Source organism: Rhinopithecus roxellana, chromosome 10, assembly GCF_007565055.1.
Source record: "Rhinopithecus roxellana isolate Shanxi Qingling chromosome 10, ASM756505v1, whole genome shotgun sequence".
NCBI classification, from domain to species: Eukaryota; Metazoa; Chordata; class Mammalia; order Primates; family Cercopithecidae; genus Rhinopithecus; species Rhinopithecus roxellana.
This window is the reverse complement of record NC_044558.1, coordinates 96,664,110-96,683,595: the sequence shown is the minus strand read 5'-3', so window position 1 is coordinate 96,683,595 and position 19,486 is coordinate 96,664,110. Positions and strand designations below refer to the sequence as shown.

Sequence of the window (19,486 nt, the reverse complement as noted above, 5' to 3'; positions counted from 1 at the left end):
TCAGCAATATCACTGGAACCCAGTGTGGTTTAACAGTTGTCTCAAAATGCCCTTTTCTAGTGATTTGTTTGAATCAGGGTCCAATCTCATCTTACTTTAAAGGTATTGAATGTTTAGAAGAACTTTTATCTGACTTTAACTGGCATATAAGGAGTAGTCCCCATCCCATCCCCATGGTCTTTCCAAAAATGTTTTCTGTTTCTAGTAGTAGTACTACTGTAGTACTATGGTAGTGCTGTAGTAGTAGTAGTAGTACTAGTAGTAATTCTAGTACTAGCTATAGTAGCAGTAGTGGTGGCGGCGGTGGTGGTGGTGGTGTTTGTGGTGGTGAATCTGTATGGGTCTAAGGCAGAGTAAGAGACCGAGGCAAGTTTCTCAGCAGGAGTGAAAGTTTATTAAAAAGTTTTAGAGCAAGAACGAAATGAAGTACACTCGGAAGAGAGCCAAGCAAGGCAACTTGAGAGATTCAGTGCCTCATCGGACCCTTTTGGGTTTTTATGCGTTGGCATGATTCTAGGGTTTGTGTTTCTTCCCTTGGGGTGGACTGTCTGCATGCAAGTGGCCTGCCAGCACTTAGGAGGGGCCGCATGCACAGTGTGTTTACTGAAGTTGTGTGCATGCTCACTGGAGGCATTCTTCCCTTACCAGTCAAGTGTTCCTAGAAGCAGGTCACGTAGCAGATAAACTCTGCCACGCTTGAGCCCACCTGCCCAGCAACCGAGATCTGATTGGGAAGCTGCTGATCACTGGCTTCAGGTGTTTTCATCTATCAGGAGCCTGCCTATCCCTGGAGCCAGCTGTGACCAATTGTTATTTTAGAGAGACACTTTAACAACTGCCTAACTATCACCTGATGGTTGCCTTCCTCTCCTGCCCTGCTCATGTCTGCCTACCTACCTACTCTAGCAGCAGCAGCAGCAGCAGCAGCAGCAGCAGCAGCAGCAGCAGGAGTAATAGTGCTCTTTAATGATAAACTGCCTTGGAAGGCCTTCTTTTTACATGCAATGTTGACTCTTGAGTTTCCAAGGTGGTAAATGTTGGTCATGAGCATCTTCCTTGGGCTTGTTTTCTAGCTTATATGTACAGTCTTTTTACTTTGAAGTCATTTAGGACCCACCACAAGTTATAAGATAGTACAGAGAATTTCCAAGCACCCTTCACCCCGCTTCCCCCATGGCACTCACATAACCCTAGTACATTATCAAAACCAGGAAATTGACATTAGCACAATATTGTTAACTCAGTACAGACCTTATTTGAATTTCACTAGTTTTTACATGCACTCCTAGGTGTCCTTTTGGTTGTTAAGAGGCTGCAATGGCCCATGAATGCCCAAGCTCAGAAGAGCTACACACAAGCCTCTTAAGATCTGAAATGTTCAGTGTCTGCTGCTTGTCTTTACGGCTGTCTTTGTTAACTGTGTTATTTCCATATAGGAATCCAAGCTCAATAAAGTGGCCTCAAGAATAGGCTTTTGCCTCTACTGAGGTTTGGCTTCAAATTGGGTTGCCGTTGGTCAAAACATAACTTCCATTTGGGCCCAGCAGGTTCCTGGACTCTTCCCTGCTGTGGGGGCTGGGTCCCTCGCCACTCTCCAGAATTCAGAAGGCGTCCTCTCTCCACAGGTGACCTGCCGAGCCCTTGGGATCGGGGCCTACTTGGTGAGGCTGGGCCAGCGAGTGATCCAGGTGGAGAACTCCCACATCATCCTCATGGGAGCAAGTGCTCTCAACAAGGTGACGAAAAAGGGGCCTGTGCGGAGTGGATTCTTGGGGGCCAGGAGTCATTTTAACATTCCCGTTGGTCTCTGGTCGGGGATTTTTCTCAATATGAAACCAGTTTCATTCCTACTGATACAAGAACTCTTTTTTTTCCTATTTGCAGTTATCTGGGCTCCTTATGAGAAAAAAAAATAGTTTTAGGCTATTCTGGTGGATCTAACTCCCTGTATTACTGATATTTCAAAAGAAATTATTAAAGCAAAGAAATTTCCATAACGCATTGCAGAAAATTAGAAAAGGACCCCCCAGAAGAGTAATTTTGCAGCTTCTCTCATTCTGGTATAGCTCCCTCCCATCTTCTGTCTTTATGTGGCTAATTTATAGTGGATACACAGTTTTGTATTCTACTGTTGTCACTGTATTAAAACATTTTCCATGTTGAAGTCTTTATACTTAATGTCTGCTCAAATCCCAACCCAAGTCTCCAAGTCTGGTTCTTGAACCAACAGTATCAGCATCAGCATCAGCTGGGAACTTTTTAGAAATGCAAATCCTCAAGCCCTGCTGCAGACCTGCTGAATCAGAAACTCTAGCTAGGGTTTTGCTTTGGAGATGGTCAAGGTAGCAGTCAGCAGCATCACGGGTTCTCAAATTGGGCTTCATGTTGGAATTACCTAGAAACTAAAAAACAAACAAAACACAAAAACTGATGCCTGAGTCCCAGCCTCATAGATTCTGATATAATTGGTCGGAATGTAGCTTGAGCATCAGGATTTTTGAAATCCACTGGGTGATTCTAATGTGTAGCCAGGATTGAGAAGTGCTGAGATGATTTCCAAACAGGTAGTAGAGCCCTGTGCCATGCAGGACGTTGCTAACCATGTTGTGTCAAAGCAGGTCCTGGGAAGAGAGGTCTACACATCCAACAACCAGCTGGGTGGCGTTCAGATCATGCATTACAATGGCGTTTCCCACATCACCGTGCCAGATGACTTTGAGGGGGTTTATACCATTCTGGAGTGGCTGTCCTATATGCCAAAGGTGCAGTACTCCCCCTGCAGCTTAGAGCCTGGAAGACTCTATCATCAAGCTCACGGGCTAATTGTGTCCCTGTCACCTCCTGGGTGGTATGGGAGGCTGGGGAGCAGGAAGCACTACACATGTGGCTGGGGTTGATTTTTCTTACTCCTTCTTTCTTCTCTCTCTGACGCCTAGCCCTGTACTAGCTGTCCTTTGCTCTTTTGGTGGCACTAATGCCATTGTAAGGATGCTATCTGTTGATCCTTTAGAAAGACGTAGTATTGCCTCTTGACAAGAGGCAGCACTGGACAATACTGAGTCTTCAAGCTTTACAATCACGCTGGATTTGATTCCTGGATTCCTCCTCAGTAGCTATAAGACACTGGGAGGGTCCCTAAGTTTTTCCGAGCCTGTTTCCTCATCTGTGAAACGGGAATAATAATAGCACCTAACTCATGGTGTTATCATGATGATTAAGTGAAGTGATATTTAGAGCACAGCATTGGATAGGTCCTCACCAAAGTAAGAAGGGGACAATAGTAGGCACAGTTCTTGGTTAACTGTAACATTCCTTACAAATGAGTGAGGTTGTCTTTCTTCATTATAATCATTTCTGAGAGGTTGGGTTTCCAGAGTTCAGGTCATTCCAGATCTTCTACCAAGAACCCCAAGTCACAAATGTCAGTTTGTATTCCCAAGTGCGCCTTTTCCCCATCTGCATGCCATCTGTTACCACTCTCTGCAACCAATCTCTTTTTCTCTTTTTCTTTCTTTTAAGATGTTTTTCCTCCTATCTGACCATATATAACAGTAGCAACCCTTTCCTGTGTTTCTTTAACTTCCCAGCATCAGTGATGCCATGTGAACCAGGAAGCACACTCAGGAGTTCATAAACTAGATTTCAGAAGAATCCATGGGATAGCCAGTCCTTATCTGGCATTTTCCAATCAGAGCAGTGGCTTCAGGAGCCCTAGGGAGGGGATATTGCTGCATAACCAGGCATAATCATAGTCAGAGGAGCAAAGTGCTGATCAGAGGCATTACTGACAAGCACCACAGACTGAGTCAGAGACTTGGCTTTCTTTTTTAGGATAATCACAGCCCTGTCCCTATCATCACACCCACTGACCCCATTGACAGAGAAATTGAATTCCTCCCATCCAGAGCTCCCTACGACCCCCGGTGGATGCTTGCAGGAAGGCCTCACCCAAGTAAGTTCTAAAGTATTTTGCCTAGGACCTCGTCTTGGGTTTCTTTCTAGGGCTTGAGACAAAGGAGCACTTAGGTAGAAGGCTTGATATTTGTTCTCATATCCCAGAGAGGTACACCTGAAATCAAATGCAGGGAGAGTGGAGAAATGGAGATTTTATTCCAGGCTTTTCCTCAGTCATGGACCCAGAAGGGGTGGAAACAGCCTCCAATTTCTGGAGCTAATAGATGGAGGTGGGGTACAATGGTGGTCATGGTCTCCCTCCCCTGATGCTCCATGCTCCGTGGTCTCTAACTGCCCCACTGTCTCATCAGTAGAAAATTCAGTGCTGAAACATCAGAGTTTCAAAGAGAAGACTCCATCTTTCTCTCTTTCGTTCTCTCTTACAAAGGAACTCTGTGAGTTTACACAGGATAGGTAATTTGGTCTCTTCTTTTTTTTTTTTTTTTTTTTTGAGACAGTGTTGCTCTGCCGCCCGGGCTGGAGTGCAGTGGCATGATCTTGGCTCACTGCAATCTCTGCCTCCTGGGTTCAAGTGATTCTCCTGCCTCAGTCTACTGAGTAGCTGGGATTACAGGTGCCTGCCACCACACCCAGCTAATTTTTGTATTTTTAGTAGAGACGGAGTTTCACCATGTTGGCCAGGCTGGTCTTGAACTCTTGACCTCAAGTGATCTGCCTACCTCAGCCTCCCAAAGTGCTGGAATTACAGACATGAGCCACCATGCCTGGCCAATTTGGCCTCTTCTATACCTACACACACAGACACACACACACACACACCTGGACACGTGAACACACATGCACATGCACACACATTTTTGCGTATACACATTCCCTCCTTTTCTCTGAAAGGGATGAGTTTCTCTCTTGGAGGTATATTATTTCATTCTGAGCAACCAGAACACAACAGGAAAGCCGAGCTGCTCCTGTCACTATATCCCAAATCTAGAATTTCACATGCTGCTACCTTTAGACTTGGCTGTTCCTCGGCCGTGCGATGCAGGAGAGGTGACCCTCGGGAGTGTGCTAGACTCCGACCAGTGCAAGGAGCCCTGTGGCTTCCTTCTCTCTCTTTTCATTTCTCTTGGGCTTTCTGGCCAGTAAACACTGAGGGGGCTGCTCATCTCAATTAAAAAATGTTCCGCTTCTCACTGTCAGGCCAGTCCTCAGCAGATGCTAAAGTTGGGCTGTTGCGTGCCTGGGTACCGGGCGTCCCACGCCTGAGACGCCTCCCACTCTGGCTGTGCCTCCTGGTCAGAGCCACAGCCATTTATGCTGTTGCATGGATTTAAGTCATCGTTTGCTTCCCACCGATGGCTGTGGTTGACATCATCATATTCTCTCTCTGTCTCTCTCTGGGAAATTGAAACTTTTTTCTCAATTAAGTGGTTGTTAAGCTGCAGCCAGCAGCTAGCAGGTGAGGGATGAGCTTTTTGGGGCAGGTGGTCCGTTCCTGAAATCCTGCCTTCCGGAGGTGTCTGTCCACTCTCTGCATCTTAGGAAGAGAGGGCAGAGGCTGTGATTAGAATCTCAGCGTGTTTGGAATTGGCTGGTTGTCGATGGTAGTCAGATATTCCGTGTGGACTGAATTCTTGACTTGGTATATTTATTGCAGCCTTGTTTGTCTTTTGAGGTGTTTTGGGAAGCGGGGAAAGGAGTTGGGACCTGTGTGGTTGTAGGTAGAAACGGGTATCGGGGCTATGAGGTTAAAGCCAGGCTGTCCTTAGGGAGATTTTACTCAGCCAGGCGTGTCCTGGGGGGCCCCAGCCACCTGGCCCTCCAGCCTGGGCTTCTGCCCTTCTGCCTACAGCTCTGAAGGGAACGTGGCAGAGTGGATTCTTTGACCATGGCAGTTTCAAGGAAATCATGGCACCCTGGGCGCAGACCGTGGTGACAGGACGAGCAAGGTAATCATGAAGACGGGAGCAGGCTGCCCATGTCTGGCTCACCAGGCATTGGGACCCCCAGGTGTGAGACCACAGACCTCCAGGGGCAATTTGCTTCTGGGCCTCAGGATTTTCTAAAAGAAGAAACCAATTTGGGGGATGGTTTCTGGAGTGTCTATGTGTGCCCTTAGAAAGTATCTCAGCCAACCTCCTCCTGAGGCCTGGGACCCCTGCCGGAAATCAGGCCCCAGGCCACGAGGGCTAACAACTCCACTGGGCGTCAGAAGGTGGCCTTGTGTGCTGTCCTCAGAAAACTTCACAGACACTGGCACTCTGCATTCCACTGTAGGGGAGCCATGGACAGGAGCCCTGTTGTATGTCAGTGTTGGTGGGAGGCTGAAATGCTTGCATGCTTTCCGAGCTGGGCAGCTCACCCTTCAGCCTTGTAGCCTCCATCTCTTTGGACAGCTCCACCTGCCTGAAAGTTCCTTCTTGTAGTGAGCCCAGAGCTGCATCCTCATCATTTACCACTCAGGTTCCTGGTACGATGTCGCAGCTGTAAGTCCAGGCTCTGTGCTGGACCTGAGGCCAAGCCCCATCTCCATCACTCACCCTCTCTGGTCCTCCACATCTGTAAAATAGGGATAATAATTCTACCCCAAAGGATTATTGTGATGATTAGATGCAGTAACATAGGTGAAACACTTAAAATGTCCTACATACTCCATAAGTGGGAATGGCTGCTGTCATTTACATCTTAGGCAATAAATACTAAAGTACATCCAGGGCTGGGTGCAGTGGCTCACGCCTGCAATCCCAACACTTTGAGGCTGAGGCGGGCAGATCACCTGAGGTCAGGAGTTCAAGACCAGCCTGGCCAACATGGCGAAACCCCATCTCTACTTAAAATACAAAAATTAGCTGGGCATGGTGGCAGGTGCCTTTAATCTCAGCGACTCAGGAGGCTGAGGCAGGAGAATCACTTGAACCCAGGAGGCGGAAGTTGCAGCATGCCTAGATCACATCACTGCACTCCAGCCTGGGTGACAGAGGGAGACTCTGTCTCGATAAATGAATGAATGAATGAATGAATAAAGTACAGCTGGGCACAGTGGCTCACATGCCTGTAATCCCAGCACTTCAGGAGACCAACGCAGGAGAATCACTTGAGCTCAAGGGTTTGACACCAGCCTGAGCAACATAGCAAGACCCCATCTCTACAAAAAATATTTTAAAATTAGGTGATTGTGGTCGCACACGCCTCTAGTGCCAGCTACTCAGGAAACCAAGGCGGGAGGATTGCTTGAGCTCCTCATAATATTTAATGTTAAGGGAAGAAATTGCTCATTCTGTGATGCCAAGTGAAAAAGACATCAGTATCCAAAAGTCTCTGAAATATGTTGAACTTCTAACTGTTTAGAAAAAAAAGACTAGAAGGAAATAGATGAAAATGCTAACAGTATGGTAATGTGGGGTGACTCAAGTTTTTTTTTTTTTTTTTTTTTTTTGAACGTTTGTTTTCCTATCTTTCTAGCATGAATAGTGGCTCACCCCTGTAATCCCAGCACTTTGGGAGGCCGAGGCAGGTGGATCACTTGAGGTCAGGAGTTTAGACCAGCCTGGACAACATGGTGAAATCCTGTCTCTACTAAAAATACAAAAATTAGCCAGGTGTGGTGGTATGCGCCTGTAATTCCAGCTACTCGGAAGGCTGAAGCAGAATTGTTTGAACCCAGGAGGCGGAGGTTGCAGTGAGCTGAGATTGCACCATTGCATTCCAGCCTGGGTGACAGAGCGAGACTCCATCTTCAAAATAAATAAAATAAAATAAAATAAATTATATTATATTTTTAAAAACAAAGCAAAAAAAAAAAAATCCATTCCACCTTCCATGTGAAAACACTTTGAAGACTGCTCTCCCCAACCCCTGCCTTGTAGGGTAAATGAGAACCATGTAGTGATGCACAGTTCAGTAGCAAGTAACTGATGTAATGGCATCCCCTGAGCTGAGTCTCTCAGCATCGCTCAGCCCTTCCCAAGTGCAACTTGATGTCTAGACCTATGCTGTCCAGTGTAGTAGCTGCTGGCCACATGTGATTCTTTAGTTTCATTATTATTAGTATTATTTTGAGACTGGGTCTTGCTCTGTCACCCAGGCTGGAGTGCAGAGGCATAATCACTGCTCACTGCAGCCTTGACCTCCTGGGCTCAAGCAATCCTCCCACCTCAGCCTCCCAAGTAGCTGGGACCACAGGTGTGCACCGCCACACCTAGCCAATTTTTTTATTTTTTGCAGATACAGGGTCTCACTATGCTATCCAGGCTGGTCTCAAACTCCTGGACTCAAGCAATCCTCCTGCCTCAGACTCCCAAAGTGCTGGGATTACAGGCGTGAGCCACCATGCCCGGCTCCTTCAGTTTAAATTGAACTAAGTCAAAGTGCCAGAGGATGACCTGTTCCATTCCTCACACTTGCCACGTTCCACGTGTAGCCCACAGCTCCTGTATTGGACAATGCAGATGGAGAACGTGGCCCTCATCACGGAAAGTTCTAGTGGCTCATGCTGCTCCAGGCCCCACACCATCCCAGCCCTCCTCTGATGGTTCTTGCCCCAAAACGGGCACCAGTAGGTCCTGCTACCTTTCCAGGCTCTTACCATTTTGGGGCTTTTTCTTTGCCTTCCAATAAAATAATCCTCCAGATTAAAAAGAACATTCTCTTCCACATGCCCTCACCCCCACACCCAGAGGTCCCCAAATGCGTCTGGCGTGCCGCCCAGGGTCTGGCTCACCAGTGCTCATTTTCCAGGCTTGGGGGGATTCCCGTGGGAGTGATTGCTGTGGAGACGCGGACTGTGGAGGTGGCGGTCCCTGCAGACCCTGCCAACCTGGATTCTGAGGCCAAGGTGAGGGGGCCAGGAGCTGTGGCTGCTGGTTCAGCCAGCAGTACTGTCTTGAGAGTGGGTCCTAGGCATGGGGGTCCCATCCCTGCCCTGCCAGCTCAGGTGGAGAAGCAGGACACCCAGTGCAGTCCCTGGCCCGGGGGCTCAGTGCCTGTTTCTCTGCCGCTTTCTCTGTGGGTTGCCTAAAGGGCTGCACCTTCTTGCTTCTTCCTCAGCAGATGATAAAGGTCCCTAGAAACCCTTCCCGCCTCCTGCCCTGCCCCTGTTGCTGTTTCTGCGCTAGGCCAGGGCACAGACTGAGAAGAACTCAGGAGTCAGAGAGCTGGGTCCCAGGGCCAGCTTTCCCCCAGCTCAGCGTGACCTTGCCGAGCTCGGCACCCCTCCGAGCCTGTAAATGAGGGCCACGGGAATCTTGCTGGGCTGTAATGGGAGGGTCAAGCCTGGTCCTGAGCCGAGGAGATGGGGCTTCCATCCTTCTGAGCCCTGGCTCTGGTGCTGGGGCCAGCACAGATCAGATCGCCTGCCATCCAGGGCAAGGCTGTGGCAGCCATCCCTGTGTCCTGGGCTGCTGTTGCGCGGAGGCATCTGATCCCCACAGCTCTGTGTTCCAGATAATTCAGCAGGCAGGGCAGGTGTGGTTCCCAGACTCAGCCTACAAAACCGCCCAGGCCATCAAGGACTTCAACCGGGAGAAGTTGCCCCTGATGATCTTTGCCAACTGGAGGGGGTTCTCCGGCGGCATGAAAGGTAAGCCCCTCCCTGCCTGTGGTTACCCCAAAGCCTTGGGGTCAGCACCCAGGACAGCACCCTCTGGGTGGTGACGCTAATGTCCTAGTCTGTGCCCATCATCATCTTAGCTGTGTCTCCCAACAACCCTGAGGACAAAAGACTGTTCAGGTGCCCCACCACCCTGCTTTAAAGATGAGGAACTGCTGGGCACAGTGGCAGGTGCTTTGGGAGGCCAAAGCAGAAGGATCATTTGAGGCCAGGAGTTTGAGACCAGCCTGGGCAGTATAGCAAGACCCTGTCTCTACAAAAAATAAAATAAATGTTTAAAAAATTAGCTGGGCGTGGTGGCGCATGCCTATTGTCCCAGCTATTTGGGAGGCTGATGTGGGAGGATTGCTTGATCCCAGGAGGTTGAGGCTGCACTCCAGCCTGGGCAACAGAGTGAGACCCCCATCTCAAAAAAAAAAAAAAAAAGTAAGGAACTGAGGGTTGGAGGCAAAGTGTGACTTTCTAGAGGTCACACCATGAGGTCCAGCCTCATGACTGGGGTAGCCCCAGGAGCTGCCCGGTGACCTGGGCAGGCACCTCCCCATTTGGCAAGGTGAGGAGGATGTTTGTCCACCCTTCCCTCTGCAGAAAGCGGCTCTGAGCCTCACCTTACAATTGTGTGGGGACTTTTTAAGCCACCAAGCATGTTTTGGGAGACAGTGGCTGTTAGACCACTGGAGTGTTGAGGACAGAGCTGGATGGGAGGCAGGCAGACCTGCTGTGAGTCCTTGTTAGCTGGGAGACATCACTGAGCCTCAGTTTCCCTCCTTTGTAAAAGGGGGTTAAGAACAGGACCAACCTCAGAGGGCCGAGGTAAAGGTCTGATGAGCTCATTGCTGGCATGCAGCGTGATTGCCAGTGCTGTTATTATTGCTTTCTTGTTTTCATGTAGGGTGCCTGGGGACCTGGAGAAATGTGTCTTGGTGGGAAATAAGAGCCATGCTGCCTGTGCACATTGGGGAAGGATCAGTGTGACTGTTAGCGAGGGTTTTCTTTGCTGGAAATGGTGGAGCAGGGCGGGGACAGTCACGGGTGAGGGCATTTCAATTCCAGTTGGAAAGAATCCTAGAGATTGGTTTCTCCCTGTGCCTTCACAGATAAGGCCACTGAGGCCCATACTGGGTGAATGACCTGCTCAAGGTCACACGGCCACTCAGAGAGCGATCAGTGCTCCCGACTCCCAGCCCAGTGCTCTCCAAGCCTCCTAGCTGAGCTCGCTCTCTCAGGACCCCCAGGACAACTAGGGCAGTGGGTTTCATGTGTGGATGAGTGAGGGCCCTGAAATTGCCAAACTGGGAGGCTGCTTTGCTTTTCAGACATGTATGACCAGGTGCTGAAGTTTGGAGCCTACATCGTGGATGGCCTCAGACAATACAAACAGCCCATCCTGATCTATATCCCACCCTATGCGGAGCTCCGGGGAGGCTCCTGGGTGGTCATAGATGCCACCATCAACCCCCTGTGCATAGAAATGTATGCGGACAAAGAGAGCAGGTGGGTGTGTTGCCTTTAGCCTGGCTCAGCCTTTTCTTGTTCTCCCAGCCTTGAGAACCCATGACCTTGGGGGATCATGGAGGGGTGCAGTGGCTGGAACCTGTGGGTGGTGGAGGAATGTTGTCTCTTCTTTCATGGTTTATACTCCTCCTTCCCAAGGAAGTTTGCAATCAAAAAATAAAAAGGAAAGACCAAAAGCACTTGAGCTTCCTGGCAGCCAGGATGAAAAGGGAAATATGAGCCATGTATCTCTCATTAGACTGAGCTTCTCCCAAAGCTATGAGTTCCTATAGGAAATGTTTTATTCAGTTTTAAATCCCAGGGTCTAGCACAGTGCCCAACTCCTGGTAGGTGGTCAGAAAATACTGGCTAAACAAATGACTGAATGAATACTTGCATGAGAGGATACTGGTTCTTTGCAGGAAAGTTAACCTCCTTGGCACTTTCCTTAGGAGGAATTTATTCTAGAGATTCTTACAGAAAGGATCATGACAATAATGTTCACAGCACAGTGACTGATGACTTTGAAGTGAAAACTACATGCTACACAGGATATAAAGGCCTCAATAGTCATTCTGCTCCAAATATAGGCACAGCATTCCTGTGTTCACTCCCTCATTCATTTGTTAATTCTGCTAGACATTATGATATGGTGGCAAATGGGCCAAGCTTGTCCTGCATTCAGGGCACTTAGACCCTTGTCAGGGACTGCTGAGGTCAGTCCTCCAGGAAGACTCAGGATACTGAGCAGCACTTGAATGGAGTCATTGCTAACTTTTCATGCTGGCCACCAGGAAGCTCAGAGCTACTGATAGTATTCTTCAGGGCTTCTAAGCTGTCAAAAGCAAAAAAGGGGCAGGGGGAGAATGAGGGGTAAATAAAAGTGTTGGAAATGAGGCCAGCTGTGGTGGCTCACGCCTGTAATCCCAGCGCTTTGGGAGACTGAGGCAGGTAGATCACTTGAGGCCAGGAGTTCAAGACCAGCCTGGCCAACACAATGAAACCCCGTCTCTACTAAAAATACGAGAATTAGCTGGGCATGGTGGTATGCACCTGTAATCCCAGCTACTCGGGGGGCTGAGGCAGGAGAATCACTTGAACCCGGGAGGCAGAGATTACAGTGAACCGAGATAGTGCCACTGCACTCCAGCCTAGGTGACAGAGTGAGACCCTGTCTTAAACAAAACAAAACAACAACAACAACAACAAAAAAGAAAATGTATGTTGGAAATGGAAGGACAGCTCACACAAGACCACGCTGGGCGCTCAAGGTGCTTTTGTGAGATTTAAAGTGATCAGAAACAGTGCCCCACCTCTAGGAGAGCAGAAATTAGCAAAGTTAGAGAGGACTGTGGCTGGAGAGCAGGAGGGTTATGCTGCCATGGAAAAAGTCATGCACTCTTAGACCTGAAAGGGGCCTTCCAGAGTTCAGAAAGCATTATTTTAAACAGTTGGTTCAGTCTTTACATCTGTGGGTAAAGATGCGGAGGCCCAGAGAGGGAAAGTGACTCGCCAAAGGGCACACAGCATGTGTAGGGGTAAAAGAGCTGAGAACTGACCCCCAGATCTTCTGGCTGTCTTACCTCCAGCTCCCCCAACATCCATTAGCTGTTGCTTGCTGGGCAATGCCTCATACACCCCCATCCCTCTGCCTCTTCTCTTTTAAGGGGGGGTGTTCTGGAGCCAGAGGGGACAGTGGAGATTAAGTTCCGAAAGAAAGATCTGATAAAGTCCATGAGAAGGATCGATCCAGCTTACAAGAAGCTCATGGAACAGCTAGGTAAGGGGGTCCCAAAGGCTTCACCTCTCAGAGGTCAAGAGAAGCCCAGCCGGTTCCATTGCTGGGGGTTTCTAGGATGTTAAAAATAAAATGAAGAAATATCAAAATACAGCTATAATAACTGTGAGGTTTTTAAAGTTACTCACATTTATCTTTGTTTGTTTTGTTTTGTTTTGTTTTTTTGAGATGAGGTCTGGCTCTATTGCCTAGGCTGGAGTGCAGGGTGCAGTCTCAACTCACTGCAACCTTTGTCTTCTGGGCTTAAGCCATCCTCCCATCTCAGCCTGAGTAGCTGGGACTACAGGTACGCACCAGCATGCCCAGCTAATTTTTGTATTTTTGTAGAGAGGGGGTTTCGCCATGTTGCCCGGGCTGCTCTCAAACTTCTGGGCTCAAGCGATCCACCCGCCTCAGCATCCCAAAATGCTGGGATTACCGGCATGAGCCACCATGACTGGAGGACATTCACATTTCTAAATCAACCTTTTTAACATTAAATATCTATATAGATAGATATATAATGCCATCGTGAATTTATTTCTCAGAATACACAAAAGATAGCAATTGAAGTATTTGGGGCTGATGGGGAATATCAGAATTTTGGTGGCAAAATGTTCCTTTAGAATTCCCAATCAGACATAAGATATTTTACTAACTTTGTTTGAATGACAGCTTTGTTTCACTTGTCATCTTTAGACGTAATTCTCTTTATGTATTTGTTTATTTTTGAGACAGAGTCTTGCTCTGTCGCCCAGGTGCAGTGGTGCAATCTCAGCTCACTGCAACCTTTGCCTCCTGGGTTCAAGCAATTCTCATGCCTTAGGCTCTCAAGTAGCTGGAATTACAGGTGTGTGCCACCACACCTGGCTAATTTTTGTGTTTTTAGTAGAGATGGCGTTTCACTATGTTGGCCAGGCTGGTCTCAAACTCCTGGCCTCAAGTGATTTGCCTGCCTCAGCCTCCCAAAGTGCTGGGATTTCAGGCATGAGCCACCGCGTCTGGCCACAAGATGTAATTCTCTTTAAATATCCATTTTAAGTGTCAGTGTGTTGTGCTATTCACAAGATTTATTACAGTGTGTGCATGTAATTTCTTTGGTTGGTATCAGGGTAATGCTGCTCTCATAGAATGAGTTGAAGTGTTCGCTCCTATTTTCTGAGTTTGCGCAGAATTGGCATTATTTCTTTGTTTTTGATAGAGGTTTTTACCTATAAATTCAACTTCTTTGTTATATATAGGACTATTTGTGTTATCTATTTCCTCCTAGGTGAGCTTTGGTGGTTCGTGTGTTTCAAGGAATTTGTCTATTTCATCTTAAGTTGTCAATTTGGCATAGAGTTGCTTATAATATTCCCTTATAATACTTTACAATATGTACTAAAAATAGTAATTGATATAGTATTCTGCAAGCACAGTGGGTCTGATGGAAGGGGAAATTGTAGAGTTGCATGTTGAATGCTGTCTTGCAGTTGTGAGTGCATTTCTGAGACTGTACTAGCTATTTGATCTGAGACAAAGGGGGCCGTCAAGATAGGCCTGGGGTGGGGGCGAGGCCAGTGGACTCTGGGGGACCTAGGGGGTTGAGAGCAGCCTGTGTAGCAGCAGGGGTAATATCAGAGTTAAAGCTCAGACCTCTCATGAGGCAAGGCCTGTCCTGCACATCTTGATTTGTGCCTTCTTCAAAAAAAAAAAATCTCCACCCCACCATATATGGCCACCTTCCATGACTTGACTGGCCCTTCTGCTCACCTGCAGGGGAACCTGATCTCTCAGATAAGGACCGCAAGGACCTGGAGGGCCGGCTGAAGGCTCGCGAGGACCTGCTGCTCCCCATCTACCACCAGGTGGCGGTGCAGTTCGCCGACTTCCACGACACGCCCGGCCGGATGCTGGAGAAGGGCGTCATATCTGTGAGAGCCACGGCTGCCGTGTGGGGTGCAAAGAGCCTACCCTGTTTTCCAAAACATGGAGGACATTTGGGCTCGGGGGGGGGGCTTGGGATGGGTGAAATGCTGCAGGTGGGAGTCACCTGGGAGCTTTAAAATAATCCTGATCCCCAGATGGCACTGCAGACCAATGAAATCCAAACACCTGGACAGGAGCCTGGCAGTCATGTGTTTTAAAATCCCCAAGAGATTCTAATAAGCAACAAAGTCTGATGACTCGGTCAGTTTGGACCAGGGGTAGAAATCATTGTTCCTATCCAGCATTCACCCCGCCCCTCACCATTGCAAGGACGTCCCACAGTCACCTCCTACCCATGTCCATTACTCACTGGTTCTCTTGCTGCATTGTTCTCCCTCCCAACTGGCTCATGCCTCACACAAGCCTGTGTTCGTGTCAGTTGAGGTAGAGGTGGGTGCTGGGTTTTTATGGGGGACATTTTTTCACCTATGGCCAGTCTGGAGTCCTGGTGATGTCCTGGCTCTGAGCAGGTGCCTTCCCCTCCCTGAGCCTCAGCTTGCTTGCCTGGGATGTTTTGGGAATGATCTCAGAGCCTGGGCCCAGTCCCGGGCAGCCACTGTCATGGGTGTGGTCAGAGCCAGCGGCCCATCTCCTCCTTCCCTTTCTGGGGATTCAAGACTGGCTCCTCTGTAGGACATCCTGGAGTGGAAGACCGCGCGCACCTTCCTGTATTGGCGTCTGCGCCGCCTCCTCCTGGAGGACCAGGTCAAGCAGGAGATCCTGCGGGCCAGCGGGGAGCTGAGTCACGTGCACATCCAGTCCATGCTGCGCCGCTGGTTCGTGGAGACGGAGGGGGCTGTCAAGGTGGGCCTGGGGTGAGAACGAGGCTGGTGGGCACAGAGGGTGCTGGGGGCTGAGGCAGCCAGCCCACAGCTGGGTACCTCTCTGAGGCGTCCTCTGCCCCCTCCCCAGGCCTACCTGTGGGACAACAACCAGGTGGTTGTGCAGTGGCTAGAACAGCACTGGCAGGTGGAGGACGGCCCGCGCTCCACCATCCGCGAGAACATCACATACCTGAAGCACGACTCTGTCCTCAAGACCATCCGAGGGTGAGTGGCCACCGCACCTGCTTCCCAGGCTCCTGGCAAGGACCCGAGCCAGGATTGACCCCCCAGCTGCCCACTCCTAGGCAGCCACTTGAACCCGCCACACTGTGCAGTCCCAGGGCCTCAGGGCCAGGGTCGTGTGCTGAAAGCCACAGTCTGGGGTTGGGCCCCCGCCCGGCCCCCAGCAAAGAGACCATACTCCCCAATGCCCGGTCTCCCAGCCCGGTGGCCGGGGTGGGGCAGAGAGCCCAGGGGTGCTATGAAGACAGTGTGAGACCCTTCCAACTCATGACCCTTGCTGGAATATGGACTTATCCAAAGTCACAGCTTGAGCAGGGTTAGTCACAAAACCCACATTTGGAACCGCTAGCCTTCAGGCTGCTGGCTTCCATGCCAGTGTTGGCCTTTCCACAGCGTCCCCTCCCCCAATTGCCATGCAGTCCCCCTGTGAAGGAGGGAGTCGAGCACAGGGGACCCCATTTTGGGGATGAAGCTGAGACTCAGGGCAGTGTCTTGTCTCAGGTCATGTGACACAGCAGTGACCAGTAGGGACAGTGGTGCCTCGAGACATTCTGATCTTTAGGTCACAGCCCTCCTGCTGCACAGGACCATCGCCCCCCTTGGGGACCACAGCAGGAAGGGACTTGGGAGCTCTGGGTTCTGGGGTGTGGCCCCACACAAGGACTCTGCCATCCTAGGGGCCACTGAAAAAGTGGCTGGAGTGACCCCAGCCCTCCTCTCACCTCCCTCACAGCCTGGTTCAAGAAAACCCCGAGGTGGCCGTGGACTGTGTGATATACCTGAGCCAGCACATCAGCCCAGCTGAGCGGGCACAGGTCATTCACCTGCTGTCTACCATGGACAGCCCGGCCTCCACCTGACCCCGGCCTGCCCAGCCATTCCTGGGACCACAGCAAGAGGAACCACCCACACCCACCGTCGGTACACCCTCAGCAGACCTTGAAGACTTGCTTTTAAAAAAAGAAAATCCTGGGCACATCTGCAGGGCTGCTGGTTCCAAGCTGACACCTGTCTCAATAAAAGGCCCAGGAGTGCCTCTCCCAAACAGAAACAACCTCTTCTCCATAGCTGGGAAGTTTATTTTGTTTTGTCTCTGAAGACAGCATTTTTATTGCATCACTAAATCTAATCAAGCTAAAACATCCCTGTTTCCTTTTGCAAAACAGTGCCTGGCCTGTGGGATCCAGGCATTCTTCAGGCTTCTTGGATATCATATCATGAAATCTTTTATTTTTTTACTCTGAGACCAGCACTAGATATAAGCATCTCATATATTTCAGCCAAATAAATGGGCCAAGGAAAAAATATATATATGTAGACAGGACTAGAGAAAAACCTATTTTTGTAATGATGTTTCTTTGGATACTCTCTAGTCACCCAAGAAAATGTATGGATGAATTTTTTTTTTTTTTTTTTTTTTTTTTTTTTTTTTTTTTTTGAGACAGAGTCTCACTCTGTCATCTAGGCTGGAGTGGGGTAGCATGATCTCACTGCAACCTCCATCTCCCAGGTTCAGGCTGTTCTCCTGTCTCAGCCTCCTAGATAGCTGGGATTACAGGTGCCGGTCACCATGTCCGGCTAATTCTTGTATTTTTAGTAGAGACACAGTTTCACCATGTTGGTCAGGCTGGTCTTGAACTCTTGACTTCAGGTAATCCACCCACCTTGGCCCCCCAAAGTGCTGGGATTACAGGCGTGAGCCACCATCTTTGGCCAGATGATTTTTTATTGCCAGAATGAAATGGCATTTTGTTCCCCAGATGGCCCTAGTGAATCATAGGAGGGCCCCACTGGTAGGCCACGTTTAGCACTGGTTGCCAGGGATTCTCTTTTTGAGAGAGGGAAAGCAAAATGAATGGAAGTGCCCAGCCAGAGGTTTCAGGGCTTCTGGAGGATCCTCTCGCATAGCTCGAGGTCCTCTGCCTGCCTCTTCCCTCCAAGGAAAATGAGGACTGCCCCTTCCGCCTGCAGGATTGGCCCCCAGCCTGGGCCAGGCACCCTTCTCTTGCCCAAGTGGGGAGCACAGAGGCGGAGAGGAATCCCTTGCCACACCCACGGCCCAGCTTGCTCACAAGTGTCACGTCTGTGACGGTCACCACTGCTCCCTTGGAGGGCCACTTGAGTCACTGTTGTTCCCTTGCCTGCTGGCTTGATGAGCACAGATGGTGGGATCTGACCGAGGGGCAGAGCTGTCGGTGACTAAGGACTGGACGGTGGTGACCATACCGATTTGCTCAGGGAGGATGTTGCAATGCATCCGGCAGCTCCTGGCTCTGCAGGCGGCACAGCCCGGGGCCCTGCAATCCTCTGGTTTCTCCCACTGGGGTGGAGTAGGGGGTGGAGGGAGTTGGCCACAACCCACTGCTGTGATGGGCGGTTTGTCCGAGGATGCTGAATGTGATGCTGGTCAATGTGGAAGCTCATGAAGTCACCCAGGGAAGCCTCCAAAAGCTGCGATGCTTGAGGGTATCCAAGTTGAAAAAGACAAAATCTGCCCATTAGCCAGTGACGGCCCTGGCAAATGAAGGTGCGGTGGGGCAGTGAGGGATGGGAGAAGGTAAATTATTCTTTATTCCACCCCGAGGTTTGCTGGGGTGAGGGGAAGAATCGATGCTGCTTTGGGAACTGAAGGTTTTTCTGTTGGGAAGGCCCTCTTGGTTTTGGAGAGAAAGGCAAGTTATGAGTAGCTGCTACCCTGGCACGGTGGGCAGAGAGCCTACCAGGAAATGTGCAGAATAAACTATTTTTTGAAGGAAACGCTTTGGCCTTGACTTTATTGTCTGGACTGGAGAAGGCAGGTGTTCACCTTTGTACCCTCCATTCCTGACAGCACAGCTGAGACCTTGAGTGAGTTCCCATCACAGGGGCAGACAGGGATGCAGTGAAGGGAGCTGAAGGCTGGACTGAATTGGACAAAGTCATCCCTTTTTGAAAGCACTGGGGAAAAAATGTTTTAGAAAAATACATGCGGCCGGGCGCGGTGGCTCAAGCCTGTAATCCCAGCACTTTGGGAGGCCAAGACGGGCGGATCACGAGGTCAGGAGATCGAGACCATCCTGGCTAACACGGTGAAACCCCGTCTCTACTAAAAATACAAAAACTAGCCGGGCGAGGTGGCGGGCGCCTGTAGTCCCAGTTACTCGAGAGGCTGAGGCAGGAGAATGGCGTAAACCCGGGAGGCGGAGCTTGCAGTGAGCTGAGATCTGGCCACTGCACTCCAGTCCGGGCGACAGAGCGAGACTCCGCCTCAAAAAAAAAAAAAAAAAGGAAAGAAAAATACATGCAAGCCTAGTCTATACCACAGGCAAAAAGGGAGCTTCTCTGGAAGAAGGGGGCGGGGGGTTGGCCCAGACACTTCACATGTGAGTTCCATTCCTTTCCACCACGTTGATCCACCCCTGTTGTGCAGATGAGGAAGCTGAGGCACAGAGAGGTGAAGGCATTTGTCCATGGTTACGCAGGGACGGAGTCAAGTGGGCTTGGCTCCAGAACCCAGCCCTTTTATGACCTAGGTCCTTGGTGGGCAGGTTTAAGCCACACTTAGGAGTTGGTTGTACATGGACCCAAACTGCAGAAGAACCCCCGACCGCAGCTTCTCAGCACACAGAGACTATTCAATTTTTCTCCAAAATACAGAACAACAACTGTTACTTTGATTCT

General features: G+C 49.7%; 1 protein-coding gene across 2 annotated transcripts in view; it reads left to right on the top strand.

Annotated features, from left to right (window-relative positions):
- ACACB (acetyl-CoA carboxylase beta) overlaps positions 1 to 18,583 on the top strand; it is a 161,501-nt gene extending 142,918 nt beyond the window's left edge. Inside the window, exons 42-53 of one of the 2 annotated variants that reach the window (XM_030939193.1) lie at positions 1,626 to 1,736; positions 2,619 to 2,762; positions 3,832 to 3,952; positions 5,765 to 5,861; positions 8,650 to 8,746; positions 9,355 to 9,490; positions 10,837 to 11,014; positions 12,682 to 12,794; positions 14,550 to 14,704; positions 15,393 to 15,563; positions 15,672 to 15,808; positions 16,560 to 18,583. In XM_030939193.1, coding sequence (XP_030795053.1) covers positions 1,626 to 1,736; positions 2,619 to 2,762; positions 3,832 to 3,952; positions 5,765 to 5,861; positions 8,650 to 8,746; positions 9,355 to 9,490; positions 10,837 to 11,014; positions 12,682 to 12,794; positions 14,550 to 14,704; positions 15,393 to 15,563; positions 15,672 to 15,808; positions 16,560 to 16,686 — 1,587 coding nt within the window. In that variant the 3' untranslated portion in view covers positions 16,687 to 18,583. The remainder of the gene's footprint in view (positions 1 to 1,625; positions 1,737 to 2,618; positions 2,763 to 3,831; positions 3,953 to 5,764; positions 5,862 to 8,649; positions 8,747 to 9,354; positions 9,491 to 10,836; positions 11,015 to 12,681; positions 12,795 to 14,549; positions 14,705 to 15,392; positions 15,564 to 15,671; positions 15,809 to 16,559) is intronic. The other variant, XM_010360453.2, reaches the window with a different exon arrangement.
- The last annotated feature ends 903 nt before the right edge of the window (positions 18,584 to 19,486 follow it).